Source organism: Pantherophis guttatus, chromosome 6, assembly GCF_059756535.1.
Source record: "Pantherophis guttatus breed Tessera chromosome 6, ASM5975653v1, whole genome shotgun sequence".
Lineage (NCBI taxonomy): Eukaryota > Metazoa > Chordata > Lepidosauria > Squamata > Colubridae > Pantherophis > Pantherophis guttatus.
The window spans coordinates 4,470,934-4,494,069 of record NC_142068.1 but is presented as its reverse complement, the minus strand read 5'-3'; the positions used below and the strand labels follow the sequence as shown (position 1 = coordinate 4,494,069).

The 23,136-nt window shown below is 45.5% G+C and overlaps 1 protein-coding gene across 2 annotated transcripts in view; it reads right to left on the bottom strand.

Annotated features, from left to right (window-relative positions):
- The window catches only part of DIS3L2 (DIS3 like 3'-5' exoribonuclease 2), a 249,347-nt gene that overhangs the window by 84,115 nt on the left and 142,096 nt on the right, over nucleotides 1-23,136 (bottom strand). For both annotated transcript variants that reach the window (XM_087872025.1, XM_087872024.1), the window contains 2 exons: nucleotides 16,320-16,432; nucleotides 2,784-2,891 (listed from right to left, as the gene is read on the bottom strand). In XM_087872025.1, coding sequence (XP_087728151.1) covers nucleotides 2,784-2,891; nucleotides 16,320-16,432 — 221 coding nt within the window. The remainder of the gene's footprint in view (nucleotides 1-2,783; nucleotides 2,892-16,319; nucleotides 16,433-23,136) is intronic.

Below are 23,136 nucleotides of genomic sequence, written 5' to 3'. Positions count from 1 at the left end.
ACCTGGCTGTCAGCAACATAGGTGTTAATCCCATCAATCTTGGGCAGATCACTGCAACCCAGCAGATTAACCTCTCCGGCTATTAGAAGCGTTTTAAGGTTGCTGCTATGTACACCAACACATTCTAGCAGTTTTTAAGGCATGTGTTGAAGGCAAAGGACAATCCCGGGCTATAATGTGGATTTTTTCAGGAACAGGTGTTTTTCCAGCCCGGAGGGCCAACCTTTCAGTAAAGCGTCATAAAAAGCATTGGGAAACACTCAACCTGACCTCGGAGGACGGCTGGGTTTAAGTCAGGTAACCTGATAGAGCGGTAAGGATGGAAAGAGATGGAAAACACCCCCAACCCCAAGGTTATTGAGTAAAACGGATATGATTCAGAGGCATTTGAAAGCTCCTTCTTCTCTGCGGTGAAGATGCACCTCTGCTAATTAGGAAAGGTAGGGCATCGGAGGTCGTTCCCCCTTTTTGAAGATTCGTTGCTGAGAACGGACAACGAGAGGAAGAAGCCCCGTGCCCCTCTGGCCTTCAGCTCGATGGGATCACCTCTGGGTTTGGATGGAAGTATCTCATCCAGAAACCAGTTGCTTTGGAACAGATGGTTCTGTGCAGGTCAATTGGATTACTCAACGGTGAAGAAGCAGGACGTCCTTGAGCCGAGTGTCTCTTCAGACATAGCTAGTTATTTTTTTACTTAGAAACATATTCCTCTAAAAAGAGCGCAGAAAAGAGCAACAGAAGGCTAAAATATATAAGGAACGGTTGCTGGAATTGGGTATGTTTAGAAATAGAGTAGAGTAGAGTAGAGTAGAGTAGAGTAGAGTAGAGTAGAGTAGAGTAGAGTAGAGTAGAATAGAATAGAATAGAATAAGGAATAGGAATAGGAATAGGAATAGGAATAGGAATAGGAATAGGAATAGGAATAGAATAGAATAGAATAAAATAGAAGAATAGAATAGAATAGAATAGAATAGAATAGAATAGAATAGAATAGAATAGAATAGAATAGAATAGAATAGAATAGAATAGTTTATTGGCCAAATGTAATTGGACACACAAGGAATTTGTTTTTAATGCATAGGCTCTCAGTGTACATAAAAGAAAAGATACATTTGTCAAGAATCATAAAGTACAACACTTAATGATAGTCATAGAGTACAAATAAGCAATCAAATCATACTAGGAAACAATATAAATCATAAGGATACAAGAAACAAAGTTACAGTCGTACAGTCATAAATGGGAGGAAGTGAGTGGTGGGAACGATGAGAAGATTAATAGTAGTGCAGACTTAGTGAATAGTTTGACAGTGTTGAGGGAATTATTTGTTTAGCAGAGTGATGGCATGGGGGGGAAAACTGTCCCTGTGTCTAATTGTTCTGATGTGTTGTTCTCTATAGCGTCGTTTTGAGGGTAGGAGTTGAAACAGTTTATGTCCAGGATGCGAGGGGTCTGTAAATATTTTCCCAGCCCTCTTAATCTTAGATTAAAGGAAAGAAAGACTAGATTGACATGATAGCAGTCTTCCAGTATTTGAGAGGCTGCTACAAAGAAGAGGAGGAGGTCAACCTATTCTCCAAAGCACCTAAAGGCAGAACAAGAAGCAACGGATGGAAACCTATCAAGGAGAGAAGCAAACTAGAACTAAGGAGAAATTTCCTGACAGTGAGAACAATTAACCAATGGAACTACTTGCCTCCAGAAGTTGTGGATGCTCCAACACTGGAGATTTTTAAGAAGATGTTGGATAACCATTTGTCTCAAATTATATAAGGTCTCCTACTTGACCAGGGGGGTGGCCTAGAAGACCTCTAAGGACCCTTCCAGCTCTGTATTCTAAATGGTACAGGGTTTCCTGCCTGAGCAGGGGGTCTCTTTCTCATCTGCTCAATTACCAAGGTTATTTCATGTCACTGTCATATGGACCGCCATCTACTCCAGGGAGGCCTGGAAATCTACAAGAAGAATTATTCGTAAAATCGATGTCTTCCAGCAACATTGGGAGAAACGGACAAATAGCCTATTGGACTACCAGAGTCTATAGGTCTCAGAAGGATAGCAGGTCCCCCCCAAAAAGACCCACGGGAAACAAAGTTTTAGATAGAAAGATTTCAAAGTATATCCAAACTATTTGTAATCCTGCTGAGCCATCGCTGTGAAATGTGATTTTGCAAAGTACGTAGTTCTGAAATATATTTGGACATATCAAGTGCAATGTCCTTCCCCCCAGGAGTGGGGTGGGAATGGGGATTTTGCAGTATCCTTCCCCCCAGGAGTGGGGTCAGAATGGGGATTTTGAAATATCCTTCCTCCCAGGAGTGGGGAGGGAATGGGGATTTTGCAGGATCCTTCCCCCAGGAGTGGGGAGGGGATGGAGATTTTGCAATATCCTTCCCCCTGGAGTGGGGTGGGAATGGGGATTTTGCAATATCCTTCCTCCCAGGAGTGGGGTGGGAATGGGGATTTTGCAGGATCCTTTCCCCAGGAGTGGGGTGGGAATGGGGATTTTGCAATATCCTTCCCCCAGGAGTGGGGAGAGAATGGGGATTTTGCAATATCCTTCCCCTGGAGTGGGGTGGGAATGGAGATTTTGCAGTATCCTTCCCCTGCCACCCTCACCAAGCCACGCCCACCAAGCTACACCACGCCCACCAAGCCACGCCCACAGAACCGGTAGTAAAGAAATTTGAATTCCACCACTGGACTACGCTTGTAAGCCCCATGTGCTTGGCACAGGACACGAGGGGCGGGGGGAAAGGAATTACCAAGAAATCCAGACTTACCTTTCCTTCTGGAGACAGCTTCCAAACGACCGAGAAGGTCAGCCTGTCTGTCATGGGATTAAGGCTGCAGAGTTCCTCACACAGCAGTTGGGGAAGCATCGGGATCACCTGGAAAGAGAAGAAGCACAAGGAACATGAAGCACCTGAACATGAGCTCCTGGGGCTGAGATCAGGAAGCATCTCCCAGGCCCAAAACCAAAACTAGTTCAAAGGAGAGGAAGCCATCTCTGCCATGGTTGAGTTTGCTCGGCTTTTTCCAGGGGAAGAAGCAGCGTTGAAATCCTCTGACATCTCCTACTGGTTCGGTGAATTTGCTACCGAGTGCACGCTTTGCGCTTGAGGCGCACCCGTGCAGCGTTAAAAAAGGAACATTTTGAAGCCTTCCGAGTCTGCAAAGGTAAGTAGAACAGCGAGGGGGGCGAATCCGCTGTGCCACGCGATTTAGATTAGCTAGAAAGCAGGAAATCCAAAGATTCTAGCTAGTATAAATCGCGCCTCACAGCTGATCATCGCCCAGCTGATCGTCGGAAATACCACTTCGCCTGAACCGGTAGCATGTTTTACTACCGGTTCAGGAGAACCGGTCCAAACCGGTAGCATTTGTTGTGGTCCGCCAGCAGCCTGCGGACCTGACTGTGAGGAGGCCAGGGAGGACCATGGGCCAGTCCTGGAGGCTGGGGAAGGCCCAGATGAGGGCTCTGCGTCGGAGGCAGAGATGGGGCCAGAGCCATCGGGGAGCAATGCGCGGACTCCGGAGCCTCCAGAGGCTGACAGTAGAGAGGCAGAGGAACAGGAGGAGCCTGTTCCTAGTGCACACATGCGAAGAACTGCCAGAAGGCAGGAGCAGCTGAAGCAAAAAGGACGACTCAGGAGTAAGGCCAGGAGATGATTGGGCCTTCCCATAAGGCTTAAAAGAACAGAAACGAGCCCTTGGGTTCTTTGTAGAAAAGTAACATTGATTCCAGTGCTTCTTGTTAGCGTCTCTTGAACTTTGTGGGGGTTTTGCCAAGAAAAGCCTTTGGCAGGTTGCCAAAGACATCAAAGGTTGGTGATAAGGCGGAAGAATTTATTTTGGACTAAAGCTGAGAATGAATTAATTCTCAGCTGTTTTAATAAAATAAGTTTGTTCAGGGCTGAATTGTGTTTGGTAATCACTACTTGGGCCTCAGTCACAACAGCATTTTCCCTCTGGGAAGAAGTGACAGAAACTGGAGGTGGTGTTAAAAGAGGAATCAGCCTAGAATCTCCACGTAGTCACAAGCAAACTAACTCCCCCATGAATTTTGTTGACCCTTATCTAATTCCAAGCAAGTGCTAATCCTTAGTTGAGAACAGTCCTGTGCATAGGCCTGAGTAGCAATAAATCAGCTTAACCGCATCTTCACATGCTGACCTGATTTGTAGGACCTAACACCACTGCTCTGTTCAGTGGTAGGAAACAGAATAACAGGGTTGGAAGGGACCTTGGAGGTCTTCTAGTCCAACCCCCTGCCCAGGCAGGAAACCCTACACCACTTTAGACAAATGGTTATCCAACATCTCCTTAAAAACTTCCAGTATTGAAGCATTCACAACTTCTGGAGACAAGTTGTTCCACTGTTTAATTGTTCTAACTGTTCTAATAAAATCCTCTTATAATCTGTAATTACTACATCATGGTGGGGAAATGCAGAATCCATATACCAGGTTTGAAAACGCAAGTAGTCCTCAACTTATGACCACAATTGTGCTCAACACTTTTCTTGCTAACGTAGACGGTGGTAAAGTGAATTTTGGCCCCTTTTATGACCTTTCCTGCCACAGTTGTTAAGTGAATCATTGCAGATGTAAGTAAGTAAGTAACACGGTTGCGAACCGAATCTGGCTTCCCCATTGCTTGTCAGGAGGTCGCAAAAGGGGATCACGTGACCCCGGGGCACTGCCACCGTCGTAACTAAGAGTCAGTTGCCAAGCGTCTGAATTTCGACCACGTGACCATGGGAAATGCTGCAAGGGTCTTAAGTGTGAAAAACAGTCGTAAGTCATTTTTTTCAGGGCCGTTATAACTTCCAACGGTCGCTAAATGAAGAATAGCAATAGCACTTAAACCTATACACCGCTTTGGTAAATCAAGGACTACCTGGAAAGCTTAGTAAAATAAAATTTTAATTCTTTTAAAATTTTAAAATCTTAAGTTCCTGAGTTCGCGGTTTGTCTGCTTCTTTTTTTACTAATATACCTGGAACTCGTATTTTTAAGAATAGTTTGTAATATATACTGCTCAAAAAAATAAAGGGAACACAAGCAGAAGACATCCAAGACCTGCATGAATGAAATAGCCCTATTAAATACTTTGTTCGTTACATACAGGAGTTTATACACTGCTCAAACAACTAAAGGGAACACAAAACTCCTGTATGTAACGAACAAAGTATTTAATAGGGCTATTTCATTCATTCAGATCTCGGATGTCTTCTGCTTGTGTTCCCTTTATTTTTTTGAACAGTGTGTGTGTGTATATGTATATGTATATGTATATGTATATGTATATGTATATATATATATATATATATATATATATATATATATATATATATATATATATAAAATTTTATTTTAGTACATATAATCCATCTTCCATTAAACAGGGTGTCATCTGGGTACAAATGTTTGTGCAATAACAGTTAAAATTTACGATCATATTCATTATTTAATCTCTTCTTAGCTTAATACCAATACATTAAATATCTAATACTTCACATCCTCTTCTTAGTTTGCTTAACTCTATTAACTATTTTCTACATTTTACTCATCTACTTTTATTTCTAATTTTTATTACTTGTCCTCTAGCCATCGATAAAATGTTTCCCATATCGCATAATAACCACGTTGTTCTTTCTCTTTAAATGCCAGTGTTAATCTATTCATTTCTGCGCATTCTAATATTTTCCTTCTCATACTCTCAATATCATATTCTGAACTGCTATTTCTGAATGGCCAATTGCCTCATTTAAAAAAAACAAAAACACTGAAGGGGAGATTTCATTAAAACAGGGAAACGAATAATCAATAACACCCTTATTACTTTGCTGGCACATCTGTCTGCTACTGCATTAGCTGTCGTTCTCTGTTTATGCCACCTTAAGCAAAGTTTTGAGGGGGAAGAAATGGAGGTAGTGACAGATTTTATTTTCCTGGGCACCAAGATCATCGCAGATGGGGACTGCAGCCAAGAAATTAAAAGACGCTTGCTCCTGGGGAGGAAAGCCATGGCAAATCTAGACAGCATTCTAAAAAGCAGAGACATCACCCTGCTAACAAAAGTGTGTATAATCAAGGCGATGGTTTTCCCAGTTGCAATGTATGGCTGTGAAAGTTGGACCATAAGGAAGGCTGAGCACCAAAGAATGGAGGCCTTTGAACTCTGGTGCTGGAGAAGACTCCTGCGAGTCCCTTGGACTGCAAGGCGATCAACTGGTCAGTCCTAGAGGAGATCAACCCTGACTGCCCTTTAGAAGGCCAGATCCTGAGGATGAAACTCAAATCCTTTGGCCACCGAATGAGAAGGAAGGACTCCCTGGAGAAGAGCCTAATGCTGGGAACGATGGAGGGCAAAAGAAGAAGAAGGGGACGGCAGAGAACGAGGGGGCTGGATGGAGTCACCGAAGCAGTCGGCGCGAGCTTAAATGGACTCCAGAGGATGGTAGAGGACAGGAAGGCCTGGAGGGACGTTGTCCATGGGGTCGGACACAACTTCGCAACTAACATCAACAACAACAAAGCAAAGTTGTCTTTCAAATGCAAAAAAGTCCATTTGAAGGAAAGAAGGGGAAAAAAAAAAAAGAACGATAATAATCCATCGTGCCCGTGCACCAGTTTTGGAAAGCGCCTCCTTGTTCATCTTCACCCCAAGAGCCTCCATGGGAAAGCTCTTAAAAAATATTTAATCACGTTTGCGGCTTGGCACCCGATTCCCACCTCCCCCCCACCCCCCCCACCCCCAGCTCATAAATCCACTCTAATTGCCTGGCAGCGGTTGGGAGAAGGAGAGGGAGAGAGGCTGGCGTGGAGTCTGGATGGGAAACGGAGTCCGCTTTCCATATAAATCAGCAGGGTTGGCCTGGAAGGTCAGGAGGCAGCCCGAAAGGCGATAAGCTTGTTCCTCCTGGATACAGAAGCCGCCAGCTGTGTTGTTCCAACGGCAAAGGAGCACGTTGACAATGGGAGCCCGGGCATAATTTACAGATTTCCTACGTGAGGTTGGCCATGCTTTGGCCCAACAATGAGAGGCTCTCCCTTGGGAGGGGGCCATGCCCTGGCCGAGGGCGGGGAGGAGGGAGGGAGTGTTAAAAAGTCCGCGGAGTTCAGTACTGGATAATAATCCCAGAGAGGTCAGACAGATGCAACAACCAGCCAGCCAGCCAGGCATGCTGGGGAATTCTGGGAGTTGAAGTCCACACATCTGCAAGCCAGTAAGATTGAGACTCACCGGCCAGAGCCCACTTTGCCAAAAAAGCATTAAGAGTTGTGAACCTAATCTTGCGTAGCTTCTTCTCTGGTTATATCGTACTGCTAACTAGAGCATACAAAACCTTTGCTGGACCAATTCTTGAATACAGCTTATCTGTCTGGAACCCTGCACTGCATATCGGACATAAATACAATCGAGAGAGTCCAGAGATATTTTACGAGAAGAGTCCTCCATTCCTCTAACCGCCATAAAATATCTTATGCCACCAGACTCCAAATTTTGGGCTTAGACAACTTAGAACTACGCTGACTTTGGTCTGTCCTAAGCATAGTACATAAAATTATCTGCCACAATGTCCTTCCTGTCAATGACTACTTCAGCTTCAACCACAACAATACACGAGCACACAATAGATACAAACTCAAGGTAAACCGCTCCAATTTTCGAGTGCAGAAAATACGACTTCAGCAACAGAGTGGTCAATGCCTGGAATGCACTACCTGATTCTGTGGTTTTCTTCCCCAAACCCCTAAAACTTTAACCTTAAACTGTCTACTGTCGACCTCACCCCATTCCTCAGAGGTCTGTAAGGGGCGTGCATAAGTGCAGCAGCGTGCCTGCCGTCCCTGTCCTAATATTCCTTTTTACTCTTACTCTTTTCATGTATTCAAATTATGTTTATACTTTTACCTATTATCTTATATATGCTTGACAAAATAAAATAAATACACAAATTAAATTAATTAATTAATTAACCAAAGCAGACAGCAAGGAACAAGTCAAAGGACAGCTGGTTCCATCATATTGAAATATGAGCCAGCCATGTGCGGCGGCAGCCAAAAAAGCCAAGGCAATCCTAAATTGCATTAACAGAGGGATACAATCAAGATCAAGGGAGGTACTAATACCACTCTATAAAGCCTTAGTAAGACCACACCTAGAGTACTGCATCCAGATTTGGTCACCGCACTATAAAAAAGATGTTGAGACTCTAGAAAGAGTGCAGAGAAGAGCAACCAAGATGATGAGGGGACTGGAGGCTAAAACATACGACGAACGGTTGCAGGAACTGGGCATGGCTGGTCTAGTGAAGAGAAGGACCAGGGGACACAGGAGAGCATCTTCCAGTATTTGAGGGGCTGTTACAGAGAGGAGGAAGGGGGTCAAGCTATTTTCCAAAGCACCTGAAGGCCAGACAAGGAATTGCTTAACGCATTGTAAGCCGCCCTGAGTCTCCAGAGAAGGGCAGCATATAAATCATTTTTTTTAAAAAAGGAATAATGGATGGAAACTGAACAAGGAGAGATTCAACCTAGAAATAAGGAAGAATTTTCTGACAGTGAGAACAATCAACCCATGGAACAGAAGTTGCCTTCAGAAGTTGAGGGAGCTTCATCACTGAAATGGTGTAGGCCCTCCTGCTTGGACAGGGGGTTGGACTAGATGACCTCCAAGGTCCCTTCCAACTCTGTTAATCTGTTAATCCAGCAACAGATGGAAACTAATCCAGGAGAGATCCAACCCTAGAACTAAGGAGGAATTTCCTGACAGGGAGGACAATTAACTAGTGGAACGACTTGCCACCAGAAGTTGTGGGGGGTCCATCACTGGAGACTTTGAAGAAGAGACCGGACAGCCACTTGTCTGAAATGATATAGCTTCAGCAGGCGGTTGGACTAGAAGACCTCCAAGGCCCCTTCCAACTCTGTTATTCTGTACAGGTAGTCCTCGACTTACACCAGTTCATTTAGTGACCGTTCAAAGTTACAACGGTGCTGAAAAAAAGGGACTTAGGACCGTTCTTCACAGTTACGACCTTTGCAGCATGCCCACGATCATGTGATCGAAATTCAGATGCTTGGCCACTGGTTCATACTTATGACCGTTGCTGTGCCCCAATTTACAATCTTTTGGCAAGCAAAATCCATGGGGAAGCAAAGGTTCACTTAACAACTGGGTTACTAACGTCTAACAACGGCAGTGATTCACTTAACAGCTGTGGCAAGAAAGGTCGTAAAACGATGGCCAAATTCACTTAACAAATGTCTCACTTAACAACAGAAATTCCGGGCTCAATACCTGTATTCTGTATCCCTGGTGCAGAGCATAAGGGAGATGACAGAAATAGGAATGAATTGTTTCCTGGGCCAAAAGAGGGAGAAATGATGGGCAGCTACAGACTCAGGAAAGAGTGCAGAGAAGAGCAACGAAGAGGATCAGGGGTCTGGAGGAGAAAACATAGGATGAACGATGGAGGGAACGAGAGATCTCTAATATAATACATCTATGGAGGTTCTCAGTCATCCAAGTCATGGTTGTTCCAAGGTGCTTTTTTTCAGGAGGCAACTGGACTTTTCTTTCTTTCTTTCTTTCTTTCTTTCTTTCTTTCTTTCTTTCTTTCTTTCTTTCTTTCTTTCTTTCTTTCTTCCTTCCTTCCTTCCTTCCTTCCTTCCTTCCTTCCTTCCTTTCGACTTTTCACTGCTCATCCAAGAAGCTTCTTCAGCTCTGACTGGATGGTGGGAGTGGAAGGATTTATATTCCCTGCAGACAGCTGATCATTTGCATTCTTTTAGAGAGTGGTTGAGGCCACTTGGAGATTTATCTGTCCTCAGGATCACCCATAGTCTCTCTCTAACAGTGAGGACAATTAACCAGTGGAACAGCTTGCCACCAGAAATTGTGGGTGCTCCAACACTGGAAGTTTTTAAGAAGAAACTGAACAGTCATTTGTCTAAAATGATACAGGGTTTCTTGCCTAAGCAGGGGGTTGGACAAGAAGACCTCCAAGGTCCCTTCCAACTCTGTTATTCTATTCTATTCTATTCTATTCTATTCTATTCTATTCTATTCTATTCTATTCTATTCTATTCTATTCTATTCTATTCTATTCTATTCTATTTTACTCTACTCAACTCTATTCTACTCTATTCAAGCAGTCAGTCTGTTCACCAGCCAAGTCTTTCTGCCCTTCGGAGGTTTTCCTTTCTTTTTTTGCTATTTCTTTTGGTCTCAGCACTTCCACGAATTCAGACTTCGATCCCTTCCTTTATTATTCCGCCCCGTCCTTACCAAAACATCGACACCCTGACAACCTGCTGGTGTCAGACCGGAGCTCCTCAAGGCCCTTGGACTCAACCCGAAAAGTAGCTTCCAGGGCAATCTTTGATCTCGAGTTTAAAAGAGGAACCCGCAAAATGCGACGGGAGATTTATGGCTGAACTTCTCCACTCCCAACGCATTTCACACCTAAAACAACAGGCCGGGATGTGCCAAAAAAAAAGGGGGGGGGAGAATATTGTTTACGTTTGCCTGCTTTGTAGAATCCGATACACTCGGGTTTTTTTGGAGAGATTTCGCACTCTCTCAAAACAAGCAGGCAATTCGAGAGAATTAATTTATGCAAAGCTATTCGCTTTCTCTACTTGCCCCCCATAGCTTTTAGCGCTATATAAGTGTTAGGTTCAGCTTGTAGCTTACTCCTAACTTGTTGGTCAGGCAATATATCTGTTTAAGAAACAACTGAGCCACGTAATCAGGGTTTGCTGAACCCTGTAATTAGGCTACAGTGCATAAATAAGCAGCGCAGAGAAGCGTTCTTTGTTCCTGATTGTTCTTTGTTCCTGATTGTTCCTGTTGCTTCCTGCGTCTTTCTGCTGATCGGTGTTAGACTGAATTGTTATATGGTACTGTATACCAAGAGTTACTAAAGTCTGTTTGCTTTGGTAAGGGAAGATACTTACTGGACTGATATTACTGTTTATGACCTTGGACTGTTTTACCTACACCGAGACTGCTTATTATCTTGTATATAAAGTATTTTTCTCACACGAGCTGCACGTTTATCTCCTTCCCTGTGTGTTTCTGCTCTGCTCGTTGCACAAGCAACAAATACTTTTTACACGCACCCTAACAATAAGCCAGCTTTTGTATAAGTCTCGAATAACTAACTGCATCCCATTTTGGTCGCCACAATATTTAAAAAAAAGATGTTGGGACTCTGGAAAGAGGGCAGAGAAGAGCAACGAAGATGATTAGGGGAATGGAGGCTAAAACATATGAAGGACGGTTGCAGGAACTGGGTATGTCTAGTTTAATGAAGAGAAGGACTAGGGGAGACATGATAGCAGTCTTCCAATATCTCAGGGGTTGCCCCAAAGAAGATTTGGGGGTCAAGCTATTCTCCAAAGCACCTGAAGGCAGGACAAGAAGCAACGGATGGAAACTAATCAAGGAGAGAAGCAACCTGGAATTAAGGAGAAACTTCCCAACAGTGAGGACAATTAGCCAATGGAACAGCTTGCCACTAGAAGTCATAGGTGTTTCATCACTGGAGGTTTTTAAGAAGAGACACTTGTCTGAAATGGTGTAGGCACTCTTGCCTGAACAGGGAGTTGGACTAGAAGACCTCAAACCAGTGATGAAATCCAAATTTTTTTTTACTACCGGTTCTGTGGGCGGGGCTCGGTGGGCGGGGCAGGAGAAGGATACTGCAAAATGCCCATTCCCTCCCCACTCCTTTACTTTACTTTTATTAGACTTCTATACCGCCCTTCTCCCGAAGGACTCAGGGCGGTGTACAGCCATATTAAAACACATAAAATTTACAAAATTTAAAAACCATCAAAATCAAATATACAAAAATTTGGCCCACAAAATTAAAAAACTTACATACTCCTGCAGGAAGGATATTGCAAAATCTCCATTCCCACCCCACTCCTGAGGGAAGGATATTGCAAAATCTCCATTCCCACCCCACTCCTGAGGGAAGGATATTGCAAAATCTCCATTCCCACCCCACTCCAGGGGGAAGGATATTGCAAAATCTCCATTCCCACCCCACTCCTGAGGGAAGGATACTGCAAAATCTCCATTCCCACCCCACTCCTGAGGGAAGGATATTGCAAAATCTCCATTCCCACCCCACTCCAGGGGGAAGGATATTGCAAAATCTCCATTCCCACCCCACTCCAGGGGGAAGGATATTGCAAAATCTCCATTCCCACCTCACTCCTGAGGGAAGGATATTGCAAAATCTCCATTCCCACCCCACTCCTGAGGGAAGGATATTGCAAAATCTCCATTCCCACTCCACTCCTGAGGGAAGGATACTGCAAAATCTCCATTCCCACCTCACTCCTGAGGGAAGGATATTGCAAAATCTCCATTCCCACCCCACTCCAGGGGGAAGGATACTGCAAAATCTCCATTCCCACCCCACTCCAGGGGGAAGGATACTGCAAAATCTCCATTCCCACCCCACTCTGGGGCCAGCCAGAGGTGGTATTTGCCGGTTCTCCGAACTGCTCAAAATGTCCGCACCCGGCTTTCTGGAACCTGTCAGAACCTGCTGGATTTCACTCCAGCCTCCAACGTCCCTTCCAACTCTGTATTCGAAATGACATCAGGTCTCCTGCTTGAATGGAGGGATGGACTGGGGGTCCTCCACAGTCCTTGGGTTGCCACAAAGAAGAGGGTGGGTCAACCTATTCTCCAAAATACCTGAGGCGGAACAAGAAGCAACGGATGGAAACTAATCAAGGAGAGAAGCAACTTAGAACTAAGGAGAAATTTCCTGACAGTGAGAACAATTAATCAGTGGAAGGACTTGTTTTCAGAAGTTGTGGAAGTTTTCATGAAGAGACTGGACAGCCATTTTGTCTGGAATAGTATATGGTTTCCTGCTTGAGCAGAGGGTTGGACTAGAAGACCTCCAAGGCCCCTTCCAACTTTTGTTCTTCTGTTAAGCCAGGACTTTAATGCTACCTTCATATGGCTGCAGTCCCTTCTTTCGTTCCTCACTCTAAGTATATATTTCTTCTATGCCCAGTGAGGCCTTCAAACATGGCCGCTTTAAGACTTGTGGACTTCAACTCCCAGAATTCTCCAGCCTTTAAGACTTGTGGACTTCAACTCTTGCTGGCTGGAGAATTCTGGGAGTTGAAGTCCACAAGTCTTAAAGCTGCCATGTTTGAAGGCCTCTGACGTAGAGCATAGCTGGCTGAAGAATTCTGGGAGTTGAAGTCCACAAGTCTTAAAGCTGCCATGTTTGAAGGCCTCTGACATAGAGCATAGCTGGCTGGAGAATTCTGGGAGTTGAAGTCCACAAGTCTTAAAGCTGCCATGTTTGAAGGCCTCTGACATAGAGCATAGCTGGCTGAAGAATTCTGGGAGTTGAAGTCCACAAGTCTTAAAGTGGCCATGTTTGAAGGCCTCTGATTTAGAGGAATTCATGCTTTAACAATGTTTTAGGGTACTTTCGCTTACTAATCCTTCACTTTTGCACCGTGGAATGGGAACGCTGCTCGTTTACACTTTTGCCAAAGAACCGTAGGTTAGGATTTTGCTTGAAGAGTATCAAGCTATCTGGGGATTATAGGATTTGAAGTGCAAAACATCCAGAAAGGCACCAGGTTAAGAAGAAAATGATAAACCTTTGCTGCAGAATTATAGCTGCAGAATTCATCGTAATCCATGCTTTTAATTCTACGAGGCTGAGGAGAATTTCCTACACGGGTAGTCCTCGACTTACAACAGTTCATTCAGCGACTGTTCGGCACTGAAAAAAAAGAACCGTTTTTCACACTTACAACCGTTGCAGCCTCCCTGTGGTCACATGATCAGACGCTCGCCAACCGACTCATTTTTGTGACGGTCGCTGTGTCTCGGGGTCACGTGATGCCCTTTGGCGACCTCCCGACAAGCAAACTCAAGGACGAGCCAGGTTTGCTGAACAACCGCGTTGTTAAATTAACAACTGCGGTGACTCACTTAACGACGGGGGCAAGAAAGGTTGCAAAATGGGGGCGAAACTCACTGAATTGTCTCGCTTAGCAACAGAAATGTCGGGCTCAAATTGTGGCCGTATGTCGAGGACCGCCTGTATATATTTGCCTAGGCCTGTGATGGCGAATTTATGGCACGCGTGCCACCGGTGACACGCGTAGCTATATCAGTGGGCACGCGAGCTCAGCTCCAGCACGGCCTTCTGGGCCCACCAGAAGTAGGGAAACAGGTTGTTTCCTGCCTCCGGAGGGCCTTGGTGGGTGGTGGGGAAGGCCCGTTTTTTGCTGTCCCCAGCCTCCAGAGCCTTTCTAGGAGTCTGGGGAGGGCAAAAACGGCCTTCCCCACGCCCCAGAGACCAGAAATGGCCCATTTGCCAACTTCCGGTAGGACAGGAAGTTGGCAAACGGGCCGTTTTCAGCCTCCGGGGGGTGGGGAAGGCTGTTTTTGCCCTCCCCAGACTCCTAGAAAGGCTCTGGAGCCAGGTGAGAGAGAAAAATGGGCCTACTGGGCCATTGCGTGACAGAAGCGGGGGGGGGTCGCACACGCATGCATGGGGCGCATAGAATTATGGATGTGGGCACGCGCACACGTGACACCATGCCCCGCCCCCCCCTCCTGGCACGCGATGGCAAAAAGGTTAGCCATCACTAGCCTAGGCTGCCTTCATATCGGTCTGAGCTAATATCCGTGAGAAATCAGCACAGGAATGCAGGCTGGCTCACCAACTTTTGACGTTTATTAACCTGGCTGCCATTTTAATCCCCAAGATTTCCAGCGATGCTATCATTTAGCATCGCTTAGATTAGCTTTTAAAAAATTCGCCAAAATTTCATTTCGCTTAATGACATTCCCCCCCCCCCCCACCGAGTGGTTAGAGAAGGCCAGCACTCGGTCGCTACATGGTTAAGAGTGGAAGGGAGTTGCACCCCTCTCCACCCCCCCCCTAAAATAAGCAGTCGATAGGAGAAAACGGAGCTATGGAATATTGGAACCGCTGCTCCCAAAAAAAAGGAGATCTGTCAATCAACAGGAAACGACAGCCAATAATATTGGAACTTGCAGCCCTGGCAAGGGAAGGAAAATGGGAGGGAATGGTAAAACTGGGAAAGGCAAGAATTTGCCAAGGCTTGTTAAGAGCCAGGAAGGATTCTGGAATACTATTTGGGGGGGGGGGGAGATTCGGGGGGGTGAAACAGCCTCAAGCAAACGGCATAAGATTTTGAGTTTGGCCTTCAGGAGGAGAAAATACAATGGAAGTAAGAAGAGTTACGGGATACTCATCACAAGCAACTTAAATTTAGGAATTCAGGAAATGTATGGCAAGATCACCAGGGAACAGGTCCTTCTCCACTAGTACAGGCAATCCTCCACTTACAACAGTTCATTTAATGACCGTTCGAAGTTACAGCATCCTTGAAAAAAAAGTATGACTGAGGACCGTTTTTCACACTTACGGCCATTGTATAGCATCCCCCAGGGTCACGTGATTTCCATTCGGGTGCCTGACAACTGACTCGTATTTATGACGGTGGCAGCGTCCTTGGGGTCATGCAATCCCCCTTTTGCGACATATTTCACTTAACAACGGTGTTACTAATTGAACAGCTGCAGCGAGGCAAGGAAAGTTGTAAAACGTGGCAAAACTCACTGGACAGATTTCTCACTTAGCAACATAGGTTTTGGGCTCAATTGTGGTCATAAGTTGAGGACTACCTATTGTCCCAAAGGTGCTTTTTTTCCCAAGAGGCAACTGGACTTTCTGGTTTTTCTTTGAAGACGTTTCGCTTCTCATCCAAGAAGCTTCCTCAGTTCTGACTGGATAGTGGGGATCAAAATTCTGACACTTGGCCACCGATTCATAGTTACAACGTCTGCAGTGTCCCCAGGGGGGGTCACGTGATCCCCTTTTGTGCCCTTCTGACAAGCAAAATCAATGGCGGGGAAGCCAGGCTCACTTAACAACCGTGTGACCAACTTAACGACGGTGGTGATTCCGCTTAACGACGGCGGCAAGGAACGGTCGTAAAATGGGGCAAAACTGATTTAACACATTTCTCACTTAGGAATGTAAATTCAGGGAGGGGTCAACTGCGGTCATATGTCGAGGACTATCTGCCTTCAAAGTCTTGTCTAAGGCTTTGAGGCCTTAAGGCAGTGTTTCTCAACCTTGGTTACCTGAAGATGCGTGGACTTCAACACCCAGAATTCCCCAGCCAGCTCTGCTGGCTGGGGGATTCTGGGAGTTGAAGTCCACGCATCTTCAGGTAACCAAGGTTGAGAAACACTGCAAGGCCCTTTCTCACCTTTTGCACCAGGTAAACACTTGTGGCTCTCTTGCTCGCGACGTCATCCAGGGTGGTGCCTTCCGGGACGAAATAACTCACGTCCGCGATGTGAACCCCAACTTCGAAGTTACCTGAAATGGCAAGAAAGGATCCTTCATTATCTTGGCCTGCGGCATTCTGGGAGTCGAAGTCCACACATCGGAACGTTGACAGGTGTCAAGAATACGGTGTTATATCACACGTGGTGGGATTTCTAGCTCCCTACATTCGTTTCATAGGAAAAAGAAACCTGGAAGGGAAAAAAAAAAAAAACAGCCAATACGGATAGTCCTCGATTTACAACCATTCGTTGAGTGACCGTTCGAAGTTACAACAGCACTAAAAAAGGGGGATTTATAACCATTTTCATACTTGGGACCATTCAGCATCCTCACAATCACATGAAAATTCTCATCAAAATTCAGACCCTTGGCAACAGGCATGTACTTATGACGGTTGCAATGTCCCTTTTTCGACATTCTGACAAGCGAAGTCAATGGGGGTAGCCAGATTCACTTAACAAGTGTGTTATTAACTTAACAACTGCAGGAAATGCACTTAACAGCTGTGGCAAGAATGGTTGCGAAATGGGGCAAAAATTCACTTAACAGCTATCTCGCTTAGCAACAGAAACGTTGGGCTCAGTTGTGGTCATAAATCGAGGACTACCTGTACGATAAAGCAAAGGGATTACGCTTCTACTTGAGAATGTTCTAATTCCTGCTTACAGAGAGCCCCTTTCCAATCCCTGCTCACGGTCACCCAACTGCTATTCACCTCCCGTCTTGACTACTGCAATGAGCTCTACATGGGGCTGCCCTTGAAGAGTATCCCGAAGCTTCAACTGGTTCAAAATTCAACAAATTCCTGCTGGCTGGGTAATTCTAGGAGTTGATGTCCAGTATTAAGTATCTGGGGATGCAGATAACTAACAATCTGAACCGGTCTCTCGAAACGTCATCCTTAGTGAAGCCTGCAAACCAGCATCTGCCTTTCCGGCATCGGATGAGGAGAGCACATCTGTCTCCTTCTGTCCTGGCCACTTTCTACAGAGGCACGATTGGGAGCGTTTTAACAAACTGCATCGCTGTTTGGTTTGGTGGCCTCGGTGCCTCAGACAGAAAGTCCCTACAGAGAGTGGTGAGGACAGCGGAGAAGATTACAGGAAGCTCCTTCCCGTTATTCAGGATGCTGCTTATAAGAGCACGAAGCATTGTTAGACACCCCACACACCCACTTCACGGTCTGTTTATGTTGCTCCACTCTGGGAGGAAGATTCCAAAGTATTTCTTGCAGGATTATAAGTTTCTGTAACAACTTTGTTCCCTATATGCCATCCGTCTGGCAAATTCGCTAAAATTCAGTTAATAGAAGCAATCATTCAATGTACATGTATACATCCAGACTAGACTATGTTGTTTCTCTGTGTCATATAATATATGTGGGTATGTGCATAATTCGGTATTTATTTATTCTGTCGTGTTTATGTAGTGTATATTGGAGGCGGTGGCTGTTTGGGAGCTGTATGCAATGAAAATTTTGTTTTAATGTATGCCGATGAGTATACCTTTGAAGTGACAATAAAGTTATTCTGAGTCTAATCTGATTTAAAAGAGACTAAAGTTAAGAAACCATGTTCTTATGCAGACGGCTGGGTCCCGGTCACGTCAAAACCAGCCCATCAATCCTCGAGAACAAAAGTTTTTAATCTTGCAAAAAGCAGCGGGAGCCAAACGGTTGCAAAAGGCTGTTGGAGGGGGGGAAGGGGGAAGAAGGGGGAAAAAAAAACCCCTCCTTTTTGAAAACCCAATTCTCATCTCTTGACCCCAGAGGATAAATATTGACGGAGGGAAAAGGAGAGGGCCATGACATCATGGCATTCGCGGCAGCCTCCATCCGATCTGCGGCCTCTGAACGGGCTTGAACTCCGTGTCCTCAGCCGTATGTTGACAAACCGAGCGAGATCGCGTTTCGGGGAGATAATCAAACACGGAAGCTGCCAAGCTAAACTCTCCTTTTACCCATTTAGGCTCAGGATTCCCATCAGAGGTTTTGAAAAGCACCGGGAAGGAGGTGGGGGGGGGGAAGGCTGTGCCCAGGACCTCCGCCCTCTTCCTTTCACACTTGAACTCGTGAAAAGAAAAGAAAAAAGAAAGGGGAAAAAAAAAACCCCTCCGCTTTATTTAGTTCCATCTCTAGACCGCACGTGAAAAGCAACGGGGCTAAGATTCAAATCCCGCTGAGATTCGCCCTCTCCCGAGCCAGGAGATCAGACAATGAGGGTCAGAGATTTGGGGGGAACATGATCTACAGTAGTGGCCAAAATTGTGGAAACCTTTTTGGGAAAAGTGTATTTTTTAAGGTTTGATGGCTAATAACACCCCCTTTTCTTTTGGAGTGTCAAGATAATCCTATTCCACTGCTGGAATGAATGACCTGGGAATAACCCAGACCTTAACCCAGGTGAAAATCTATGGAGCCGACTAAGGAAACTTGTTAGTGCAGGGTACTGCAGGGTTCGAATCTCGCCAAGGCTCAAGGTTGACTCAGCCTTCCATCCTTTCCAAGGTAGGTAAATTGAGGACCCAGTTTGTGGGGGCAATAAGCTGACTTTGTATAAATATACAAAAGGATGAAGGCTATAGCTGAGCACATTGTAAGCCGCGCTGAGTCTTCGGAGAAGGGCGGCATATAAATCAAATTAAAAAAAAAAAAAAAAAGAAGCGACCCAGCGATAAAACCCAGTTAATAGAAGCCATCCTTCAATCTTGGTTTCACATTAGAACAGCTGCAGACCTCAAAGACTTGGTTCACTCCATGGGAAGACGTTGTAAGGCCGTCATTCATGCTAAAGGTTACCCAACGAAGGATTAACTGACGTGGGGATCATTTTGGTATATCTCGTTTTTTCTATGGGGATCATTTTGGTATATCTTGTATTTTCTACGTGTTTCACTTTTCTTCTTTATACTGTAACTGCTATTCTAATAGCAAATCCTTCATACAAGATATTGCATTACATTCTTGATTAAATTATCTTTCCATTGATATATGAGCCTTGGTGGCCCAGCAGACTAAAGTACTGTTAAGTAACACCGGCTGCCTGCAATTATTGCAAGTTCAAATCTCACCAGGCTCAAGGTTGACTCAGCCTTCCATCCTTCCGAGGTAGGTAAAATGAGGACCCGGATTGTGGGGGCAATAAGCTGACTTTGTATAAAAAAAAGAACACCGTATGGGGGAGGCGAAAGCCCTACTAAGCAAGTATATACAAAGAGTATGAAGGCTATTGCTTAACGCATTGTAAGCCGCCCTGAGTCTCCGGAGAAGGGCGGCAAATAAATCAAACCAATAACTCAGACCAATAAACCAATATATAATTTTATGTAATTACTCCCCAAAAAAGTGGTGTTATTAGCTAGTTTTAGAAAAATACACTTTTCCCAAAAAGTTTCCACAAGTTTGGCCACTACTGTAAACTCCCTTTTTAAAAAAGGGAGAAAAAAGTTGGGCTACGTAAAACTTATCATTTCTCCCCACCGCCACCAACTAGTAACAGTCAATAACGGTCCTTCTGTCTTCCCACTCCATCCAATACAACGGATGAAGTTACTGGGACAGGAAGCGAAACGTCTTTTTCTTCCTCAAAAAAAAAAAAAAGAAAGAAAGAAAGAAAGAAAATCAGTTCAGTTGCCTTTTCAAAAATAAAAACCACTTTTTGAGACGACGGTGAGCTGGAGAATCTTCACAGACACGGAGGCAAAGAAATTCCAGGTAGTTCTTGCAAAATGCTGTTACTCTATAAACAGAGGCACAGAATCAAAATCACGTGAAGGATTAGTACCGCTTTATAAAGACTCGGTAAGGACACAACTGGAATACGGCATCCAGTTTTGGTCACCACGTTATAAAAAAGATGTTGAGACTTTTGGAAAAAGTGCAAAGAAGAGCAACTAAGATAATCAAAGGCCTGAAGACTAAAACATATGAAGAACGTTCGCAGGATTTGGGTTTGGCTAGTCTAGAGAAAAGAAGGACTGCGGGGGACATGATAGCAGTTTTCGAATATTTGAGGGGCTGCCCCAAAGAAGAGGGGATCAACTTATTCTCCAAAGCTCCTGAGGGCAGGACAAGAAGCAATGGGTGGAAACTGATCAAGGAGAGAAGCAACCTGGAATTAAAGAGAAATTTTCTAACGGTGAGGACAATTAACCAATGGAACAGCTTGCCACCAGAAGCTGTGGGTGCTCCATCACTGGAGGTTTTAAGAAGATGTTGGACAGTCACTTGTCTGAAATGGTATAGGTTCTCCTGCTTCAGCAGGGGGCTGGACTAGAAGACCCCCAAGGTCCCTTCCAGTTCTATTCTGATTCTGATCCTTACAATAAAAGATAGCATTTGTAACCATGGTTTTGGATTCCTGTCGGCGCTACCTGGAAGAAAGGAAGACCACTCGAAAAGCCGCACATGTTTGATGCTACTTTTTCAATCTTGTGCTCCTCTGGCATTGTTTCCCTGAGTGCAGCTGGTCCTGGACTTACGACCACAATTGAGCCCCAAATTTGGGGTGCCCCGTCACCGGAGGCTTTCAAGAAAAGACCGGACAGCCATTTGTCTGAAATGGTATCGACTCTCCTGCTTGAGCAAGGGGTTAGACTAAATGACCTCCAAGGTCCCTTCCAACTCTATTCTGATTCTGATTCTGAAATGGCATAGGGTGTAGGGCCGTGATGGCGAACCTATGGCATGCGTGCCACAGGTGTCACGCGGAGCCATATCAGTGGGCACGCGAGCGTTGCCCTAGCTCAGCTCCGTTGCCCATGCGCACACCAGCCAGCTGAATTTCGGGCCTTCTGGGCCCACCAGAGGTCGGGAAAAAGGCTGTTTCCAGCCTCTGGAGGGCCTCCAGGGGAGGAAAAGCCTGTTTTTTGCTTTCCCCAGGCTCCAGAAGCTTTCTAGGTCCCACCGGAAATCAGCAAACAGACTGTTTACGACCTCCAGAGGGCCTCCCCGGTGGGTGGGGAAGGCCGTTTTCGCCCTCCCTAGGCTCTAAAAAAGCCTCTGGAGCCTGGGGAGGGTGAAAAATGGGCCTACCGGGCCCACCGTGCCATCGCGTGCCAAAAGCGGGGGAGCTCAGTGGGGTCATGTGGGCATGCGTAGGGAGATGGGGCGCATTGAATTATGGGTATGGGCACACGCGCGCGTGAAACCCCCCCCCCCCACTCGCCCGACTTTTGGCACACGACGGCAAAAAGGTTAGCCATCACTGGTGTAGGGTTTCCTGCCTAAGCAGGGGGGGTTGGATTAGATGACCTCCAAGGTCCCTTCCAGCTCTATTCTGATTCCGATTCTGAAATGGCACAGGGTTTCCTGCTTGAGCAGGGGTCTGGACTAGATGACCTCCAAGGTCCCTCCCAGCTCTGTCATTCCATGTTATTCTAAATTTCAAATCTCATCAGTCCATTTCTTCTTGGGTTTGCCTCCAATTACCCAGAGGGTTTGCAGATTTCTGCCGGGGGGGGGGCGGGCGGGCGGGGTGTTATGTGAAACGAACTCTTACTGCAATGGGTCTGACCCGTTTCAGGTCGGGGTGTGTAACTCTTAAGCTTGTGGTACCAACAGAAATGAGGAATGATTTATTTCTTTTATTTATTTATTGGTTCGATTTATATGCCGCCCTTCTCCGGAGACTCGGGGCGGCTTACAATGCTTTTAAGCAATAGCCTTCATACTTTTGTATATACCTGCTTAGTAGGGCTTTCGCCCCCCCCCCCACAAGCGGTGTTCTTTTTTATACAAAGTCAGCTTATTGCCCCCACAATCCGGGTCCTCATTTTACCTCCCTCGGAAGGATGGAAGGCTGAGTCAACCTTGAGCCTGGTGAGATTCGAACTTGCAGTAATTGCAGGTAGCTGGTGTTACTTAACAGCAGTTTAGTCTGCTGCGCCACCAAGGCTCTTTGGGTGATTTCCACAACACACACACACACCTAGGCGAAGGGTTTGGAAGCCAGCTGAGATTTCAACTTCTTCACTGATGATCTCACCTCCCCGAAACAGCAGCAGCCCAGGGAAGTCCATTTTCTTTTTATGACGAGAAAAAAAAGTGGGGGTGAACTGAAGGAAGAAAGGAAGGTGGAGGCTCGCCTTTAATTTGTTCATACGCTGCCAAAAAAAAAAAGCCAGCGCAGCAATCTAAAAGTTCGGCTTCACTGTTAAGATTTAAGGAAAGAGACTTTGAAGTTCAGGGAAACAGCGTGAGGAGGAGGTGGGGAGGAAAAGGACCATACTGGGATTAAATTCACTTTTCTTTTCTTTTTGTTTTTCCCCCCCAAGGGAAAAGAATAAAGCAGAAGGATGATTTTGTAAGGGCAGCCTTCTGGGCTTGGAGACACCGTTATAATGTGGAGTCTGCCCAGATCAGATGAACAGAGTTGGAAGGGACCTTGGAGGTCATCTAGTCCAACCCCCAGCCCAAGCAGGAGACCCTACACCATTTCTGACAGAGGGCAGTCCAGTCTCTTCTTGAAAGCTTCCAGTGATGAAGCTCCCACAACTTCTGAAGGCAACTTCTGTTCCATAGGTTGATTGTTCTCACGGTCAGAAAATTTCTCCTTGTTTCCAGGTTGAATCTCTCCTTGATCAGTTTCCATCCATTGTTCCTTGTCTGGCCTTCGGGTGCTTTGGAAAACACCCATAATATGCCCACACCTATAATTCTATACGCCCCGCCCTTGCGACCTTCCCACCCCCCCGCGACTGGCATGCAATGGCCCGGTAGGCCCATTTTTTTCTCT